Source organism: Desmodus rotundus, chromosome 6, assembly GCF_022682495.2.
Source record: "Desmodus rotundus isolate HL8 chromosome 6, HLdesRot8A.1, whole genome shotgun sequence".
Taxonomy (NCBI): domain Eukaryota; kingdom Metazoa; phylum Chordata; class Mammalia; order Chiroptera; family Phyllostomidae; genus Desmodus; species Desmodus rotundus.
In genome coordinates, this window is record NC_071392.1 from 132,393,149 (window position 1) to 132,414,873 (window position 21,725).

Below are 21,725 nucleotides of genomic sequence, written 5' to 3' on the forward strand. Positions count from 1 at the left end.
CATGAGGTTTGCTTCGAGCGGAACCAAAGTTGTGAATGTATGTGAATGTTTGTGTCTCCCCAGAATCATATGTTGAAATCCTACTGCCCAAGGTGATGGTATTAGAAGGTGGGGCCTTTGGGAGGTACTTAGGTCTTAAGAGTGGAGACCTCATAAATGTGATTAGTGTCCTTATAAAAGAGATCTCACAGAGCCCCCTGTCCACCCATGTGAGGACAAAGAAGTCTGCAACCAAACACAGGGTCCTCACCTGGTACCCTTATCTTGGACTTCCAGCCTCCAGAACTGTGAGCAATAAATTTCTATTGTTTGTAATAGCTGTGGTATTTTGTTATGGCAGCTCCAACAAACTCAAACATAGTATATGAAAGCTTTGCTCAGTGCCTAGCAACTAGCAAGTGCTCAGAACTATTGTTGTTTCTGCCATTATTAAGTTGCTCATCAGTAAAAAGCAGAGATTCCCACGGGTGGGAGCACAGCCTTCTCCATGCTATATTTCCAAGCTGCAGCGAGAAGCCCTGTCTGGACATCAGGAGGCTGTGCAAGCCCAGTTAATGATGGTCAGTTTATGCCATGCATTCTCAACAGGAGCTTTGGCCCCAAGGAGCCAAGAATTGCTTTTTGGGAGGGACTAAAAATCTTACTCTTTTCTTTTTCTTAAAAGATCGTATTTATTTATTTTTAGAGAGAGGGGAAGGGAAGGAGAAAGACAGGGAGAGAAACATCAATGTGTGGTTGCCTCTTGCACAACCCCGACTTGGGACACAGACAATGTGCCCTGAGTGGGAATCGAACCAGCGACCCTTTGGTTTGGAGGCCGATTCTCAATCCCCTGAGCCACACCAGCCAGGGCAAAATCTTACTCTTTTTATGTGTAAATTACAAAGATCCATATGACATATACACAGATATACAGCATATCTGTGGTATTAAAACTTAATGGGAAGTCAGAATAAAATGTCTCAAAGGCTCGTGGAAGGGGTGCAGTAACAAAAACCCCATTGGTTTATAAAAGGCAGGAAAAGTTGCTTTTTTTTCACTAATAAAAGTTGCTACTTCTTTCAGATTCCCTCACTTTTTACATGATATCCGTTTTCTGTTCAGGGATCTCACCAAGATATCACATTGCCTTTATTTATTTATTTTTTAATTTGTTGTTGTTCAGTTACAGTTGTCCCATTTTTTTCCCCATTGCTCACTCCTATCCCACCCCACCCCCTCTCCTGCAAAGGAATATGAATTGAGGACTCATGGGCATGGACAATGGGGGGTGATTGGCTGTGGGAAAGTTGCTTTTTTAAATTTTTTAAAAAATATGTTTATTGATTTTAGAGAGGAAGAGAGAGAGAGAGAAACTTTGATTGGTTGCCTCCCATATGCACCCTGAATGGGGATCAAACCTGCAATGACATTCCAACCAACTGAGCCACACTGGCAAGGGCAGAAAAGTTACTATTGATGTTCTCCTGGCTTTGGACCATACTGGGCAGCACTGTTTAGTGTGCAGAGTTCGTGTCCTCTTTTCTGGAATGGGGCATTAACAGATGAACATGCATAAAGCTGTTCGGTTAAGTTTGTCCAGTGAAGCACCAGGCTTTTTGGCAAAACATTCGTCTGTTTGTGGTTAAGATTTTCCTGATTCTTATTACAACCAGACTTGGTTACATTTAGAGAACCATGAGGCTTGTCTCTGATGAACAAGACAACTAGTTCATCCAACATGGGTCCTTTGAATCTTTTCTTCTGACTTCTCCAAAGCCTCTCTTCCTCCTGGCTAACAGCATTGAATTCGGCAAAAAGAAAAAAGGACTAAATTCTTCAGTTCCAGCCCACATTTCCTTTGGCAAAGTATGATCATTAAAGAGGTTTGAAAATACAGCTCTCCTACAGATAGATAATGAGTATGTCTTAAATACTTATTTTACCCATTAGGAAGGCATCAGCAAGACAGCCAAGCTAGTTCAAAGTAGGATACAGGAGAGTGATCCATACAGGGCAGGGCAAAAATAGGTTTACTGTTATTTGTATGCAAAATAATGCAATAATTAATAAATAATAGTACAAGAATAAACTGTTTCATGTACTCACAACTGTAAACCTATTTTTGCCCCCTCTGTATTCAGTCCATCCAAAGCAAGGCTGCTGACTTGGATACAAACCTGGTTATCATCCTGCAGGGCAGTCAAATGCTAATCTTTTGAGTTGTCTCTACTGGACAAATGCAGTTTGTAAATTATATTTGGATGATTATATCTGGATATTCTGGACAATTTTTTAAAAATTATCGTCTAGATTCACTTTACCATTTTCTATTCTAGTCTGTCTGGGCTATGAAATCTTAACAAGCTTTAGATCTTCATTTTCCCTTTTGAGTATCTGAAAGGCTACCTGAAAAAATTTAATTTGTCTCTTCTACATTAATGGCACCTAGGAGCAAAGTGCATTCAATGACTTGTAAATGTTTACAACACCCTCATATTTCCATGGTGTAAATACTCCAACCATGGTGAATTTCAAACTACCAATGTGATGTCATTGAGGCAGAATTGGAAAGACCTGTATAACATCACTATTGTGAACCAGTTATTTTCTGGTTCCAGCACTTCACTGGGTGTGTGCTGTGACATATATTTTATGGATTATAGGTTGGTATTCAAGTTATTTCCAAGGATATAGAATCGTGGTCACTAGGTAAATATCTCTGAAGAGCCTGGAAGGTCAGCTCATCCAATAGTTCTAAAGCTATAATCGCTGAAAATTTAGTAGTCCTTGAGGGTCCATCAGGGATGACACAGACTTAATTTAGATTTATATTTTTAAAAACTACAATGAAAGTATACACATACATATGTAAGAAACACATAAAGAAATACACGGGACCGATAAGTACCAAGTGTAGAATTCTTGTAACTTCTGGAGGCATACGAGGATGATGATTTGATGGGAAGGGGTCACAGAGGTGGTGAGTACAGAGGTGTGTGACACTGTCTTTCTGTATATCTTAAGTATTGCATAATAAATTAACAAAACACACACCCCAAAATGCATTTTATATTAAATTTCAAACCTTTAAAAACACTAACACATCAAATTGTGCTATGAGACTTACTTACTTTATATGCATGATGTAATAAAGTGTTCTCCTGTTTAATTATTTTCCAGTGTTGCATAGTGAACTGTTCAAAAACATTAAACTGTTCATTAAGAATCTTCCTTTATGTTATATAATGAGGCATTGGAATATATTTTTAAATTTTAAAATCACTTCCAACTTAATAAATGTTGCAAGTAGAAAGAATACTACTATAACATTTATTTATCCAAATTGATAAATTCTAACATTTTACCACATTTGTTTTATCATCCCACATACACACACACACACACACACACACGCAGACACACACTTTTCTAAATGATTTGAGAGTAAATTAATGCACCATGTCTGTATTACTTAATTCTTAAGTGTGTACTTCTTTAAGAACAGGTGCATTCTTATGTTACCACAATAGTTGTCAAATTCAGGAAATTGAACAATCATGCAATAATTTTATCTAATTTCTAGTCCACATGCCAGTTTCACCAATCATCCCACTAATGCCACTTATAGCAATTGTGTTTTTTTGTTTTTTAGATTCAAGATCCAGTCTAGGATCATGCATTGCATTTAGTTCTCATTTCTCTTTAGACTCCTTCAATCTAAGATGGATTCTCAGCCTTTCTTTGTCTTTAAGGCCTTGAGATTTTTGAAGAATTCAGGCCAGTTGTTTTTGTAGTGACCCTCAGTTCGGTGTATCAAATGCTCCTCACAAGTGGATTAAAGTCCTGTCTTCTTGGCGTGAATGTCTTAGAAGTTGTGCTGCATCCTCCTCCGTGCCTGATACCAGGAGCCACATTGTGGCAGGTAACTGATGGCTGGTTATAGTGACGTCCTCCAGATTCCTCTGCAGTGAAAAATGAGGGATAAATCAAAGGGGGGTTATTTAAACCTTTCTGGGTGATGGCTCCAAAGTTGCTCTGAAAATTTCATCCTGGCGGGTGAGTCAGCCTTCTCTCTGAGCTTTGAGGCATTTTTGTGGCCCAGAAAGGGCAGCATCAGCATCCTGATCTGTGTGTGGTGGGGATGTTAAAGCCATCAGTGTCCACATGTCTGGTGTGGGGCATCCTGGTGCCCTGAGAGCCAAATTAAATTCTACGACACCTCCCAGATGACTGCTGAGTGTGCTTGTCCCCTGCCTTGGTGACGTGATATTTGTGCAGTGTGGGTTTCTTGAGGTTTCCCCACTTTTCCGTATAAAATGAAGACAGTCTTTCTCCTGAGCCAGGGCTGCTAAAGTGCTGGGCCACAAGTCATGAATTGCCTGACCCAAGCTGAGACAGCAGCCTCTCAGAGAAAAACAGGAAATTAAAACATATGCACTTTCTACATATTGGCTAAATTATGAGTTTCTCAGTGGTTACATGTGGCTTGAATAACAGAGTAATTTTTGTTCAAAGAGTAACATGCCCAAACTAATTAAGATGCATTTTATTGAATAACATTTTATTTTAGTGAATTATTTTGTGTCCAGCACGCTTTTAGGTACTATCACAGATTTACTTATGAATTCATTACACAAATTTTTTATTCCTTTTTTTTACTGATGTTCAAATACAGTTTTATCCATTTTCCTACCACCACTTCCCCTGCCCTACCCACGCCCACCTCCCACCCTCAATCCAACGCCCCCTTGCATCTGTCCATGGGTCCCTCATTCATGTTCATTTATGTCCCTTTCCCTCTTTCCCATGTTATCTCCCTCTCCCCTCCCCGCTGGTTACTGTCAGTTTGTTGTTGATTTCAATGTCTCTGGCTATATTTTGCTTGCCAGTTTGTTTTCTTAATTAGGTTCCACTTAAAGGTGAGATCATATGGTATTTGTCTTTCACTACCTGGCTTACTTCACTTAGGATAATACTTTACAATTCCATCCATATTGTCCTGAAGGGTAGGAGCTGCTTCTTTCTCTCTGCTGTGTATTGTTCATTATGTAAATGTACCATAATTTATTGATCCACTCATTTACTGATGAGCACCTAGGCTGCTTCTAGCACTTGGCTATTGTAAATTGTGCTGCTATGAACATTGGGGTGCATAGGTTCTTTTGAATTACTGTTTTAGGATTCTTTGGGTATAAACCCAGCAGTGGAATTGCTGGGTCAAAAGGCAATTCCATTTTTAGTTTCTTGAGGAAATTCCATACTGTTTTCCAGTGGCTGAACCAGTTTGCATTCCCACCAAGTTTACTAGGGTTCCCTTTTCTCCACAACCCTACCAGCACTTATCGTTTGTTGAGTTTATGATAGCCATTCTGACCGGTGTGAAGTGGTATCTCACTGTGGTTTTAATTTGCATCTCTCTGATGGCTAGTGATGCTGAGCATCCTTTCATATGTCTCTGGGACCTCTGTATGTCTTCCTTGGAGAAGTGTCTGTTCAGGTCCTTTGACCATTTTTTAATTGGATTGTTTGTCTTCCTGGTGTGGAGTCGTGTTAGTTTTTTATATATTCTGGAGATCAACCCCCTGTCCAAGATATCATTGGCAAATATGTTTTCCCATACAGTTGTTTCCCTTTTCATTTTGCTATTGTTTTCTTTAGCCATGCAGAAGCTTTTTATTTTGACGAAGTCCCATTTATTTATTCTTTCCTTTATGTCCCTTGCTCTATGGGGCATATCTGTGAAAATATTGCTGCATGGAATATCTGAGATTTTCCAGTCTATCTTCTTCTCTAGGACTTTTATGGTATCAAGGCTTATATTTAAGTCTTTTATCCACCTTGAGTTTATTTTTGTGTATGGTGTTAGTTGGTGGTTCAATTTCTTTTTTTTCTTTTTTCTTTTTCTTTTTCTTTTTATTTTTTGCATGTAGCTGTCCAGATCTTCCAACACCATTTGCTGAAGAGGCTACTTTGATTCCATTTTATGTTCCTGCCCCCTTTGTCAAATATTAATTGACCACAGAGATTTGGGTTTATTTCTTTGCTGTCTATTCTGTTCCATTGGTCTGTGTCTGTTCTTATGCCAGTGTCAGACTCTTTTCATTACCATGGCCTTATACTATTGTTTGATGTCAGGTATGGTGATCCTACCTACTTTATTCCTCTTTCTCAAAATTGCTGCAGGTATTTGTGGTCATTTATGGTTTCATTTAAATTTCTGAAATCTTTGTTCTATATCTGTGAAATATGTCATTGGTACTTTAATAGGGATTGCATTAAATCTATAAATTGCTTTGGGTAGTACGGACATTTTGATGATGTTAATTCTTGCAATCCATGAACATGGTACATGCTTCCCCTGTTTGTGTCTTCCTTAATTTCTTTCTTCAGTGTTGTGCAGTTTTTTGAGTACAGGTCTTTTACATCCTTGGTTAGGTTTTTTTGCTAGGTACTTTATTTTTCTTGTTGCTATATCAAATGGGATTTTTTTCCTAATTTCTGTTTCTGATATTTCATTGTTGCTATACAAAAATGCCTTGAATTTCTGAATATTGATTTTGTATCCCACTGCTTTGCCAAATTCACTTATTAGGTTGAGTAGTTTTTTGGTAGAGCCTATAGGATTTTCCATGTACACTATCATGTCATCTGCAAACAGTGACAGTTTCATTTCCTCCTTTCCAATTTGGATACCTTTTATTGCTTTTTCTTGTCTGATTGCTGTGGCTAGGACTTCCAATACTATGTTGAATCGAAGTGGTGAAAGTGAACATCCTTATCTTTTTCCTGATCTTAGTGGGAAAGCTTTTAGTTTTTGCCCATTGAGTATGACATTGGCTGTAGGTCTCTTGTATATGGCCTTTATTATGTTAAGGAACGCTCCCTCTATTCCCACTTTGCTGAGGGTTTTTCTCATAAATGGATGCTGTAACTTATCAAATGCTTTTTCTGCATCTATTGATATGATCATGTGATTTTGGCCTTTCCTTTTGTTTATATGAGGTATTACATTTATTGATTTGCAAATATTATACCATCCTTGAATCCCTCTTGATGAGTCCCACTTGATCCATGGTGTATGATCTTTTTAATGTACTGCTGGATGCAGTTTGCCAATATTTTATTGAGGATTTTAGCATCTATGTCCATCAGCAATATTACCTGCAGTTTTCTTCCTTTGTTGTGTCTTTATCTGGTTTTGGGATTAGGGTGATGCTGGCTCCATAAAAAGAGTTTGGGAGTCTTTCCTCTTCTTGGATTTTTTTGGAAAAGTCTGTGAAGGATAGGGTTTAGCTCTCCCTTAAATGTTTTGTAAAATTCTCCTGTGAAACCATCTGGTCCAGGGATTTTGTGTGTTTGGAGTTTTTTGATTACTGCTTCAATTTTGTCAGCTGTTATTGTTCTGTTCAGGCTTTCTGCTTCTTCTTCACTCAATTTTGGAAGATTATGTTTTCCTAGAAATTTGTCCATTTCACCTAGGTTTTCAAATTTCTTGGCATACAGTTCTTCGTAGTAATTTCTTACAATCCTTTGTATTTCTGTGGTGTCAGTTGTCATTTCTCCTCTTTCATTTCTGATTGTGTTTATCTGGGTCCTCTCTCTTTTTTTCTTGATGAGTCTGCTTAAAGGCTTGTTGATTTTGTTTATCTTTTCAAAGAACCACCTCCTGGACTTATTGATCCTTAGAATTGTTTCTTTAGTCTCTATATTGTTTAATTTTGCTCTGATCTTGGTTATTTCCTTCCTTCTACTTGCTCTATGCTGTCTTTGTTGTTGTTCCCCCAGTTCTTGTAGATACAGGATTAGGTTTTTTATTTCAAAAGTTTCCATCTTTTTGAGGTAGGCCGGTATCGCTATGAACTTCCCTCTCAGGACTGTGTTTGCTGTGTCCCATAAGTTTTGGACAGCTGTGAGTTCACTTTCTTTTGTTTCCAGAAACTGTTTGATTTTTTTTCTTGATCTCATTCTTAACCCATTCATTGTTTAGCATGCTATTCAATCTCCATGAGTTTGAATGTTTTTGATATTTTTCTTGGTGTTGGTTTCTAGTTTCAGGGGAAGATGCTTTCTATAATTTTAGTTTTCTTGAATTTGTTGAGGCTTGTTTTGTGTCATATCATGTGATCTATCTTTGAAAATGTTTCATGTGGATTTGAAAAGAATATGTATTTTGCTTCTTTGGGATGAAAGGTTTTATATATATCAGTTAAGCCCATTTGGTCTAGGGCATTGTTCAATGCTTCAATATCCTTGTTGATATTTAGTTTGGAAGATCTATCCATTTTTGACAGTGGGGGTTAAAATCCTGTAGGATATGTATGTTGCTGTTTATAACTTCCTTGAAGTCCGCCAAAATTTTTCTTATGTATTTGGGTGCTCCTATGTTGAGTGCATATATGTTTATAATGTTTATGTCTTCTTGATCAATTCTTCCCCTGAGTATTATTAAATGTCCTTCTGGGTCTCTTTTTATGCCCTTTGTTTTGAAGTCTGTTTTGTCAGATATAAATATTGCTACCCCGGCTTTTTTTTTCTATCTGTTTGCATGGAATATTTGTTTCAAGCCCTTCACTTTCAGTCTGTGTAGGTCATTTGTTCTGATGTGGGTCTCTTGTAGACAGCATATGTCCACAAATTTTTACTGGGCCACAGAGCATGTTGTTTTAGCAGGGTAGATAGTATGTGCTTGTCCACATTTTATAGATCTGCTAGGCACACTTGAAACATTAGACAATACCCAGGGCCCTGCCATGCAGAAGCACATGGCCTATGGGCAATAACTAGAAACACAGAATTATAACATCATGGGGTCCTGTTAGAAGGGACCATGGGTAACCAGAAAAGGGAAGACTGAATGGCAGGGGGTGGTGAGGATTGTATAGAGAAGGTGATTCTTGAGCTGAGTCATGAGGGACTGAAAAATATTTATGAAGTGAGGGGGCACATTAAACAATGTAACTGTTGCAGAGATACAAAGATGTGGCAGATAAGGGTGGTCTTGTGGGAAGGGTCAGAAATGCAGAAGTGGAAATAAAGCTTTGAGTCATATTGTGGAAGTCTGTGTAGTGTACACTACATTAAAGTTTGGGCGTCATGGTCTGAGTATCAGGGGCCTCTTGATTAGAATTTGCGTTTTAGAGTAGGGTGTCTCAAATTTGAGAGAAGGTTTTCTGACAAGAAAGACACTCACTTACCCATCTGAGGGACCTGACTTGTGTCTGCATATGTAGGTGTGAGGATGTGAAGCCTGGAGCCACCAAAATCATTTTACCACTGGTCACACTGGTAAACACTGTGTGGCCAACACTGATCCTGGGAAGGCAGAACAAGGGGACAAAAAAGAGTGAGGAAAATAGGGCCTCTTTGAAAGAATGGAACCACTGGCTTGGTCCATGCCTCGTGTCGCCCACCAGCAGACTCCACTACATCCCTTAGTGACTTTTACTGCTTCGTGTTTAAGTTTTCACCTTGAAATAATTTCAAACTTCCAGAAAAATTGCAAGAAATGTTCAGAGAACTCCATTTACTATTTATGCAGATTCACCAATTTGTACCTTTGTGCCCCATTTGCTGAATCTCTGACCCAGTTGAGAGCAGGCTGCAGATATCATGCCCCTTTCCTTCTGTATGCAACTCTTAAGTGCAAGGATATCCTCTCATTCCCACAGCTCTATCATCCAAGCCTGGATCTTGATCATTGATAATGATATTTTTATCCAAATCACATATATCAATTTTTAACAATTTCCCCAATAATGTCTTCTCTAGCATGTTTTTAATCCAGAGTCATGTCATTTGGGAGAGTTCAGTTTTCTTTAATCTCTTTTAATCTGGAATTATTCCTTAGCCTTTTTTGGTCTTTCATTACATTGATATTTTTACAAAATCCGGGTCAGCTCTTTTACAGAACGTTCCTTACATGCGGTATATTTATTTCTTTATAATTAGATTCAGGTTTCACATTTCTTGTTGGAATAATCTCTAATTGATGTGTTCTTGGAGCATCATGTCTGGAGGAACACAGCATCTGTCTAACTTCACTGGGGATATTAATTTTGATCACTGGGTCAAGGTGTTGTCTAGTTTCTCCAGTGCATCATTACTATCATTCCTCTTGCAATTAATAAGCAATCTGTACGGAGACATTACTGTTTATTTTTAAGCCAATTTGAATTGGGTTTTCTGTTACATAAAACATAAAAGCTCCCCACTGATTCAATGGGATTAATTGCTGATTACCATGAAGAAACAAGCAAGGGATTGTGATGAAAAGAACAGGAGGAGTTTCTTAAAAGCTTTAATTGTGGTCAGATGGGAGCAGAGCTGAACCAAAGGGCCTGCAGATTCTAAGAAGACTAATCATTTGGTGACACTTCTTAGTCTTTAAATTTATCTAATGAAGGCTAGACAAAAAAACAAGATTCTGTATTAATAAAAATTACATCCTCTAAAATAATTGTCGTTAGTTGCACTGAATGTAACATAACATTTTAACTTATTTGCAAATTTTGCAACTGTTTGCAAAAAAGTCTTTCAATTTTTTTTATCACTCTTAACTGGATAATTTTAGTTACACTCACAAAGGATGGTGGTTGTTTACAAGGACATGCAAATTTTATTCAAAATATATTTATTTTTTCTGGCAAAAATGTCTACACTAGTAAGTTCAGTAGCAGTTGAGCAGGATTCCTAAGAGAAGTAGTGAGCCAGCCTCTGAGACAAGGATTCAAGTACAAGTCATTTACTGGGAGGTGATCTCAGAAGCCACGAGGAAAGTGAAGAAGCAGCTATTGCATTAGCAGGTGTGTGGGCACACGTGCAAGTGCTTATCTGTGATTGTCTAGGTTTGGGTACCCTAGAAGCAGACCCTAAGATAAGAAGTCAAGCGCAAATAGTTTGGGTTGGGAGAAGATATAGGCACTACTGGTAGGAGAGGGTGGAAGTGAGGAAGAAGAGACAACCATAAAAGGTTGTGTTATCAAGCCAGCCTTCAGTGGGGTGACTGGACCCTGATCTCACTGGGGACCCTGAGAGAACAGCCACCTCAGAGCTGCCCCACCTGAGAGATGAGGGAGCTGGGTCTAGGTAAGTTAGGTCACGTTTGCTCATAAGGAGCAGTTATGCAATACATGATGGGGCTTCGGAATGTCACCTGCCCAGGACTGCCAACCTAGTCCACCTTCCACTCGCTCGTCTGGGTTTGGCAGTGTGGCTTGGAAGAGCAACAGCATGCATATGTCATGTGTGAAAATACTCAACAAGGATAGATGGGTGCTAGTGAGGGTGTTTCCTCTATCCACTTATGTGGGATCTCTATTCTGGAGGGGGCAGAGCCAGTCCACACACACATTACTGTTGAGATTGTGACTTTGGGTTGGAAACAGATCATAAAGGGGCCCTGAATACCTGACCAGAGAAAATAAATATTAAATTCTAAGAAATGCGTTGTGAGCAGAGCAGAAATGGGCTGAGAAAGGGTCTGCAGGTTGGAATAGAGCCAAGCCGACACTGGCTGTGGGGATACACAGATGGTAGGCAGCTGCTGAAAGCATTAAGTCTGTGGTGCTCTGAGGTCTGGATGGATATGGAGAATGGGAAGGAACATGAGAGACATTTGAACAAGAAGACTGTGCAGAACTGCGAGTGATTGATGCACAGAAGGTGGAGGTCCCTCCTTGTCAGGTTTCAAGCCTGGTCTTGTCATTAACAGAGGGGGCCAGGACTTCAGAAGAACAGAATGTTAAGTGGAAAGTAAGCATCTGAAGCTACATTTTAGAGAAAAAAAACAAAAATGAGTGCTTCTTTTTGTACATATTTTTATGGACCAATGTTTCTGAGTTCAGAAGAAGGAAATAGGAAAGGACAAAGAGGATGCTACAACACTGGGTTTTGTTTTGCCTTGTTGTTGTTGTTTTTTATATTGGAATCAGACAAAATAAATAGTTGCAATCCAGAAACAATGCACAAGCCTGCCAACTGAATGATCTGACTTCTGTCTACTCTTTTTGTACACCTCGATGAAACAATAAAGGGATAGAACATCATCAAAAACAGGGAGCAGGAAGGAAAAGGCCTAATTGAGAACAGGGTCTGTGGAGAAAACCTTGGTTAACATAGAAGCTTCTGGCTGTAGGGGAGCCTCATGTTTCTAGACAGGGGTGCCAGATAGCCTGTGATGCCAAAACAGGCAGGTAAAATGGGGCTATATGGATAAAAGACCTTTGTAAATCAAAACAACATAGGCCAACTAGGTTGCTGTCCCCAGAGTAGTGGGGAGTTAGCTCTCTTATATCTAGACAGCCTCCTACCCCATTTGGTTTAGGCCAATGGGGACTGCGAGAAGGTTGGTTTGGTTCAACAAAAGTACTTTCAGCCTTCTGGAGAAGAGCAAGAGGATAAAAAGAACAAGTAATAACAGGCATATTTCACATCTTACAAGAGACAAATAATGTGGTCTCATGAATCACCAGAGAAGGTCCATTCATGGCCCATTGGCCACATGTCCTTTACTCTCTTTTTTCCTGAAATCTAACCCCAAAGCTATCTATCATTGTGACCTGAAGCAGTCTCCCTCAGATGTGTGATTGTCATATGTACTTGTCTCTCCCAGGAAATGATATGAATGCCATTGGTTAACAAAGAGTGACTTTGAAACATGCCTGAACTTCTGAGGCACAACTTTGGGCACAAAAACCACCTTTTTGGTGATGACAGCAGATATCCCTGAGAGCCTCACTGAACTATGTGAGTTTCTGTGACTCTTTTGTAGACATAAAAAATATTAAAGTGTTTTAGAGAGCACTGTTTTTTTATGCATCTCCTTGATAATTTCTGGATTCTGGCTGCAAGGTAATATTAATACATGCTAATAGGGCATTGACTACATATAAAAGGTATTGCATTGTGATATTTTGATACTGGATGATGTGATGATGTGCTTCTACTGACTGTCACACATGGAATCTGCAGGCTTAAAAGGAGGGCATTCTTCAGAGGAGGCCCAAATGTTCTCCTGTTCTCCAACCCACTTCTTAAGAGTAGGAATGGGGATATTGAGGCTCTAATCCCCATAACATGCAGGTACAAGTACTGGCACAAACACACAAAGTCCATTGGCTCATCCAGTTATATTTCATGGGAGTTTTGCATCTGTCTGATGGATTTTTTGTTTTGTTGTCTCTAATGAAAATTCAATGGCTTGAAAAAACACCAGGAAACCTTTCTAGAATTCTGATTTATCCAGTAACAAAAGAGCTGAGAAACATGACTAGCTAGGCACTTGTAGAGAACACAGTGGGTCTGTGTGTTACAGAGCTAGGAAGGGCTCCAGATCAGACTCTATAGGAAAAATTCCTCCACCGAGAGAACATGTGGACTCCCTAAACCAATGTCCTTGTGTTTCAATATGGTATAAAAAAATGTTTTTCAAAGTATGTAGATCAACAGCATGGTATGTGAGTTTGTGGCATTTGATCTTACCTTGCCGTTCTTGAAGCTCTGGTTCTGTCATCATATGCTTTTAGGAAGCCGTTCCTTAAAAACCATTCCTCTCAGACTAGATGGCTTCTCTGTAAAATCTCATGCACTTACTTATCCAACAAACTTTTAGTGAGCACATATATGCCAGGTACTGTTTAAGGTATTGGAGGTACTACTCTGAGTAAGGTGTACAAGATCCCCAGTATCCGTTTGGCTAAAGGAAAATCTTATTTTCTCTGCAGCCTCTAAAGAAATGGAACTTACTAAGTATGAAGTCATACACTGAACCTAACAGCATCCTTCAGGTTTCCCTGACAGCATCCTCTAACTTGGTTAAGATGACAGGCAGAAATATTTCACGTCTTACTAGGGACAGATAATGTGGTTTCATGGATAAAGTGCTGGTTTCAGTCTAGAGATCTAGTTTCTTACTTTCATTATCTTTTATTACTTCAGTGTATGAAGAATCAAATAAGAGCAATCTCTTCAGAAGCCCTGTGGTTTAGAATGAGTGAATGAAATGCATTGGTGAACTGGAGTCAGTTCACCCTGCTCACTAGATCTGATTGATAAACTTGCATGGATTTTGTAAGCCTGTTGGTGCCACTTTGGTAGATTGAAATTGCCCATGATGAGAGTATTTATACCACAAAATAGGAAAATGCTAAAACCTTGAGCTTTTACTCCCCAGAAAGCCAATTGTAAAACATTTTCCAGCACATTACTGATTAAAAGGGTGGATAAATATTCTAATGGTGAAGTGGAAAGTTTGGAAAGACGAATATCTGCAGGATCAAAATGAAGGAAAAAGTAGCAAATTAATGCATGAAATTCCAGGCAATATTTGCTCTAGGGGGCTTGTTTGTTAAAAGGAATGATGTCTCTTTTTTTTCCTTCATAGAGGTGGTTGTTATGACATTTGAACCTGGGCTATTTTTATTTTATTTTATTTATTGTGGTAAGCACATTTAACATGAGATATACCCTCTTAAACAGGACATTTTTTTTTTCTGTAGATATTTGCACTTTGTATATGCTCTTACTCTGCTCCACTAATGACATAGGCTGTTAGTTAACCAAACAAAAAAAAAAATATTACAAGAATTAAGGGATCATGGGGATAGTAGCTCTCTGGAGGAATGATTGGCTTTTTCTTGGATACACATGCATGTCTTTAACCATCTGCTCCCAAAAGCCTCCAGTACGCAGATCAGATGGGGTTTCCTGGGAGATCTCACTGGAAAAGAAGGAAAGGGATCAGAGTGGAACCTTCAGGAGGCCACGTAGGGTGGGGATTCCATATGAGAAGGTCATCCCACATCTGATTCTCATCCCTTTTATAGACACCCAGCCCTGGCACTTCAGCCTCCTGGTCTTCAGTTTCTCCATCTGTAAAAGGAGGAGGTTTAGATTCAATGTAAGTCTTTGCTGCCCAATGCAGCAGCCACTAGCCACAAGTAGCTATGGAGCACTTAAAATGTGGCTAGTCTAAACTGAGACGTGCTGGATAATAGAGTATTCCTAGAGTCTCTAATTAAAATTAACTGCTTACCATATTTTGCTGTGTATAATGTGCACCCATGTTTTTGGCCCAAACTTTCAGGAAAAAATCTTTCATTTTAATTTTTTAATTCAATTTTTAATTTCTATTTAGATACTTGTTCTTTGTATTTGAAAGAATTTTTGCATTTATACTTTTAATGTATGGGTATCATTATTGCTTTCTAGAGTTACACTTTTAGTGCATAAGCATTAATAAAAGAATTTAAAACATTTATATAGACACAGAATTAGTACTACTCATGTATAATGCACATCCTTATTTTCCCCTCAAAAATTTGGGCAAAAAAAGTGTGCATTATACACGGCAAAATACGATCTGTTGACACTTTTACCATCATGGCCAGAGAGCCTTTGAAAAAAAAAGGGCTAAAGTCAAGTGCTCATGGGTTGACAAGTAGACCCTAAGGAAGACCCTAAAGGAGAGGAAGAAGTGTGTGACTTCCTGTCCATGGTGTCCTTCACATTAAGAGGCAATATGGCTTATGGATTTTCTTCATTGTATGTGTGCAGGGTGTGTATCCACATAACACATGGAGCTTTCAAGTGAGGAAGTTTGAAAACACACACACTTTTGAAATGCCAAAGAGAGTGTTTTGGGGGTAGCAGCCCCCCTCTTCCTTATTAACCCCATTCCTGATGGGCAGAGTGTACCAGGCCTGAAGCCAGAGCCACACTCAGGAGAAGTGACAAGGGAGGAATAGGTATGTCTGCTGGGATGTAGAAGAGGGACCCACCTCTTTACCAAGGGGTGAAATGAGGGCATTGGGTGGGAGGTAAGAAGAGAGAGTCAGTTTCTCATCCAAGAAAAGAAGGAATTTCTAGCTAGTAGAACTGCCCATCTGTTGCCCAGGATTGTGCACATTGCACATGGTCAGAGTGTCCACCTGGGTGCGTGGGCACCAGCAGAGCTCCTGCAACATGGACAAGATTAGAGTCTTGGAGACACCAGTTTTCCAAGGAGGGAATGGATGGCCCTCCATTGGAATTGGCCCCATTTGCAGGCCAGTCCTGTCAAAAGCAGAAATGCAGAGTTTTGCCCCTGAGCACTTAGATAAAAAAAGATAAAAATTACTTTCCTTGATTATTCTTGGAAAAATTGAGGTGCTGAGCATTGTTCCTAATTCTATTTAAAAACACAGTTATTGAGTGAGGGAGCCAAGAATACAGCTCTTTGCTTCTGATTTATTACTTCTCACTAATTAGTTTCACTTTTGACAGAATAGTTTTCATGATCTGTTGTTGTTGTTGTTGTTTTTTAATAAAAAAAAGTTTGACTGTTGACTGGGAAAATCAGCTCTGAATTTAAAGAAATAAAAAATTCATATAGGAGAACCAAGATGGCGGCGTAGGTAGACACACTGCGCCTCCTCGCACAACCAGAACTGACAGAAAATCGAACAGCAAGGGGGTCCAACACCAAGGAAATACAAAATAAACATTCATCCAGACTGGTAGGAGGGGCGGAGACGGGCGGGGGGGAGGAGGACTCACTGGCCCTGGCGGGACTGAGACTGGCGGAGTGTGGGACGAACGGGGCAGGCAGTCCGAGCACTAGCAGACCCTGCAACCCTACATTTGTGCAGATAAACCGAGAGGGCCGGACTCAGAGTGGCGGAGAGCAGGGCAGGCAGAGCAGTGGGTAGCACCCCGGGGCCCCACATTCGCACACAGATAAACCGGGCGAATGGCGGGGAGCGAAGCAGACTGCGCAACCCAGGGCTCCAGCTCGGGGGAAATAAAGCCTCAAACCTCTGATTGAAAGCGCCCCTGGGGGTTGGGGCGGCACCAGGAGAGACTCCCAGCCTCACGGGAGAGGTCGTTGGAGACACCCACAGGGGCCTAGAGTGTGCACAAGCCCACCCACTGGGAAACCAGCACCAGAGGGGCCCAGTTTGATTGTGGGTATCGGAGTGAAAGACTGAAATCCGGAGGAGAGTGAGGCGGGCGCCATTGCTCCCTCTCGGCCCCTCCCCCACGTACAGCGTCACAGCACAGCGACCAGACCAGTGTTACCCCGCCCCAGTGAACACCTAAGGCTCTGCCCCTTTAAGTAACAGAAGCGCCAAGACCAAAAAAAAAAAAAAAAAAAGAAAAGAAAAAAAATGGCCCAAATGACAGAACACTTCAAAGCTCCAGAAAAAATACAACTAAGCAAGGAAGAGATAGCCAACCTATTGGATGCACAGTTCAAAGCACTGGTTATCAATATGCTCACAGAATTGGTTGAATCTGTTCGAAAAATAGATGAAAAAATGAAGCCTATGCAAACAGAAACAAAGGAAAATGTACAGGGAACCAATAGTGATGCGAAGGAAACTGGGACTCAAATCAAAGCTGTGGACCAGAAGGAAGAAAGAAACATCCAACAAGAAAAGAATGAAGAAACAAGAACTCAGAAAAATGAGGAGAGGCATAGGAACCTCCAGGACATCTTGAAACATTCCAACATCCGAATTATAGGGGTGCCAGAAGGAGAAGAGGAAGAACAAAAAAATGAAAACTTATTTGAACAAATAATGAAGGAGAACTTCCCTCATCTGGCAAAGGAAATAGACTTCCAGGAAGTCCAGGAAGCTCAGAGAGTCCCAAAGAAGCTGGACCCAAGGAGGAACACACCAAGGCACATCATAATTACATTACCCAAGATTAAACAACAAGGACCTACATCCAAGATTACTGTATCCAGAAAAGCTATCATTTAGAATGGAAGGGAAGATAAAGTGTTTCTCAGATAAGGTCAAGTTAAAGAAGTTCATCATCACCAAGCCCTTATTATATGAAATATTAAAGGAGTTACCTAAGAAAAAGAGGATCAAAAATAGGAACAGTAAAAATGACAGCAAACTCACAGTTATCAACGACCACACCTAAAACAAAAATAAGAGCAAACTAGGCAAACAACTAGAACAGGAACAGAACCATAGAGATGGAGATCACATGGAGGGGTGTCAATAGGGAAGTGGGAGAGGGAGAGGGGGGGAAAGGTACAGAGAATAAGTAGCATAGATGATAGGTGGAAAATAGACAGGGGAAGGGTAAGAATAGTGTAGGAAATGTAGAAGCCAAAGAACTTATAAGTATGACCCATGGACATGAACTATAGGGGGGAATGTGGGAGGGAGGGAGTGGGCAGGATGGAGTGGAGTGGGGGGGGAAATGGGACAACTGTAATAGCATAATCAATAAATATATTTTTTAAAAAATGATTTAAAAAATTCATATAACTTGAATTGTCAAGCCAGAGCCTGGAATGGTTTTACTATTCAGCTTGTAAAAGCTGTGGTAATACAAAGAAAATTATGAAGATATTCAGAAACCTTCCCTGAATCCAGACACAGAGCTGCCTCACTTGCTTCTACCTCTCTTAATAAAGACAAAAAGCATTAAAAAGAGAGAAGAATTGCTGTCATCAGGCGAGAAGGTGAAGTGTACTTCTTGGGATTGGCCTTGACCTGTTAGGTCCCCAGCAGTGAGTCACTTACTCCTACTTCAGTCAGTTTGGCGGAAAAATAATTATGAGATCTTGTTTACTAAGAACTGAAGTCCACTTTGTCTTGCTAGAAAAAAGAAGAAAAAAGGTAGTGATGAGAAAGCTTTTGTGGCCGCTCTCACAGCAGCATGGAGATGATTTGAATAAGCCACATTTCTTTTAAATTGAACGTGTGAGTGGTGAATGCCAATGTAAGTTTCTGCTGCTTCTCCTGTGGGTTTGCACTTGTGATCTCAGGCAAATAAAGTAGGAAGGGTATAGTTTGGCTACATTAATCAAGGGCGGAGGGGAGGAAGACACAACTCAGACCCTCTATCTTTCCAAGATCTGGCCTGTGGCCAGGTAGACCAAGAGTTGGAAGAGTGCCAGTGTGACTCTGCCCAGCTCCGCTGATCAGTGAACTGGAAATTGGGCACTGGTTGTTCCTATCCCCATCTGCCAGCTTGCAGCCAAGGTCCAGGCGGCAGAGACTCAGAGCCTGTGTCAGTGGCTCTCTGTGGAATGGGCTGGAAAACCAGCCGTGAATGATGTTGCTCAGCGGCAGTCATAGCAGCCTAAATGCTGGCCAGGTGACTCACGGAGTCCTTTATGCTGAAATTTCAGGATAGACCTTCACCTCAGCAGTAGCTCTTGGCACCACATAGAAAGCCATAGCTAGATCTAAAGCAGCAGAGCTTGGTATTTCTGGAGAGTGAGGTATAATCACTTCCTGCCTTTGTCCTTTAGCAACTGAAGCAACCAGCTTCGTTTACATTCCTTCAGTGGTGTTGTTAAAGAGGCTTGGCAGCTCCAAAATGTTTGCAGTGTCCTTTGGTCCCGTTAGGAATTTGTTTTTTGTTTTTTTGCTAGCTTCTAGCTAGCATCTGGAAAGATCCATTGGACGTGCTGGGCTGATTTTTCAAGAATCTGCTTTACAACTTCAGGGAAACCAGTAAAGGAGCAAGCTTTCACCGTCTAACTCTGGAGGAATTTTACAGCCTCTCAAACTACGGTACTTTTTTTTTTGTTTCTTAGTCTGACCCATTACTGGGGTGGTTTTAGGATGAAACTGCTTGTGTACCGCCTGCAGGGGAGGTGCGGGTAACCGCGAATGGGAAGAAAGAATTGTTTTAAATTCTATTAAATTTCTGTCCATATTGAGCCAACGTGTTAGAAGTTATGGTTTGGGAAGGAAACTACCGCTACAACAGGCAAGACCATACTCCGAAACTTCTTTTGGGCTTTTAAAAACTTTACTTTTAAAAATTAGAATAATCTATGATGTGTAGTCTGCTTGGCTTTCCTTCTGTGGGAAGGACCTGCTGTGGCACTTGACAGCCTATTCTTATCAACTGCTTGCATCTCTGTCCTGGAGCAGCCTTTTAAAGAAGGAGTGGATGCAACCTGTATCTTTTCAAAGAAATGGGATGAATCTGCCTGCCCCACAAGGAATCCAGAATGGATTTTCACTGAGGACCCCTGAAGTTGAAGTGCACACATGCATTTTTCAGGCAGCTTACTGAACTAGTGAAGTTCTGGAACCCAATTGATCTGTTACTATAGACAAAAGTTCCATGCCTGTCGTGGCTCATCAGAAATGGATTGTATACAGAAAATTTCCACACAGAGAGACGCAGGTCTGGATGAGGAATGAAGTCTTGGCTCTCGCTGAGCCGACCCTTAACTGCTGTGCAATGTCAAATCTCTTGCTGAGAAAATGTCTGAAAGAAAAAGAATTACAGACATTAGGCTTGGTTTCAAAAAGTGTACTTTTTTTATTTGTGTGCTTCTGGGTTGAAACAGTTACGGAGTGGTTTCCATTCTGCTCTTAGTTCTGAACACAGCACTGTGTTTCTTTCTGGAATCATTCCAATCTGTGGACTTTGTTAAGTAAGTGATGAACTTCAAACGCCTTGGAGCTGGGGCTCCATTAAATTGCTGAGACTGAGAACCTGAACCTGTGGCATCAGCAGGATTGTGGTGGAAAGCTCACTAGTCTTTTAAAGAGGTTTTTGGAAGCTGGCCTTCATCCAATGGGATTGCAAGTGGAAAGAAATACAGGAAAGACACCTCCAAACCTTTAAAGTGACTGAGTGATGGAGAAGTGACTGAAATGGTGAATGTTCTGGAAGGAGGGGTGGGTGTGCACATCATTATTAATTTTTCCTAGATGGTATCCCACGGGTTGTTGCAGCCACTATGGATGCAAACCGAGAGGCAAATTGTGGGGCTGAAATAAGCCTTTCTCCAAAAAGCGTTGCTTGCTCATGGGGATGCAGTTCTCTGCACAGTAATTATGCTTTTCTGCTTGTTGAAATGTTCCTTTGGTGCTCTTTGCTCTCTGTTCCCCAGCTAATAATGAAATAGTCTCAGAAAACTAGCAGCAGATACCATAACTTCAGTGTCTCCTACTCCATCCCCAGAGTCGACCCCTTTTAATATCTTACTGTCACAAGAGGTGTTTTTACTGAATATATATTTTCTTTATTGTCCTCCACCTGTTGGTTGTGGTTAGGACCAGCTACAACTTGTGTATGTTATGGTGAGCAGAAGGGATCTTGAGTGGGAGGGCAGTTTTATAATTGCTGCTAGTCATGCCTTGCTGGTTAAGGAAGGTTTGGGGATGCTCCCCAAGTCTCCTCAATGCACACTGGCCGGGATGAGGCCAGATGCCTGGGTGTGTGTGTGTTTTACTTACAAGTAGACATTGAAGGCTTTGTGACTAAGAAGAAAGAGTATTGGGTTTTAATGTTCGAATGAGGGAAATTCCAAGCTCAAATAGCCAGGGTTATGATTCAGAATCATATCATACCTTTACATTTCCCTCCACATTCCAAAGTGCACTCCAACCTTAGGTTATCATGGAGTTGTTTACATCTGTTTCTGACACAAATTGACCTCTGGAAACAGAGACTTGTAATTTCATCCCAATCTTTGATTTCTAAAGAGAAAATAGAGGGATTTTTCCCTGTGCCCTTGTGTTGACCTTGCCTGGGGAAGAGGGTTAGCACAGCTAAGGATGATCTCATCCCATTCCAGCAAGATTTCCTGGGACATGCAGGGGCTTGTTCTTTACTGTCCCTCTTAATGTGATCAGCCACATTAAGTCCATAAGCTTTGGAGCAGATTATGGTGACATCTAATATTGGCCCCTCTGGGACTGGTGCATGAGGTCAAGCAAACACACAAAGCAATCATTATGCTTTCTGTAGTCCCAGAGACCTTCAGATGG

General features: G+C 40.5%; 1 protein-coding gene across 10 annotated transcripts in view; it reads left to right on the plus strand.

Moving 5' to 3' along the window:
• Nucleotides 1–21,725, plus strand: part of RIN2 (Ras and Rab interactor 2) — a 239,526-nt gene that overhangs the window by 110,524 nt on the left and 107,277 nt on the right. The window contains exon 1 of one of the 10 annotated variants that reach the window (XM_024559338.3): nucleotides 19,000–19,505. The exons of 7 other annotated variants lie outside the window; for them this stretch is intronic. Coding sequence is in view for 2 of the 3 variants with exons in the window: in XM_024559336.4 (XP_024415104.2) it covers nucleotides 20,607–20,630 (24 nt within the window). In the remaining variant the exon portion in view is untranslated. Of the gene's footprint in view, nucleotides 1–18,999; nucleotides 19,506–20,293; nucleotides 20,631–21,725 lie in introns of those variants that run through there. 2 more of the 10 variants (XM_024559336.4, XM_045194651.3) reach the window with 2 other exon arrangements.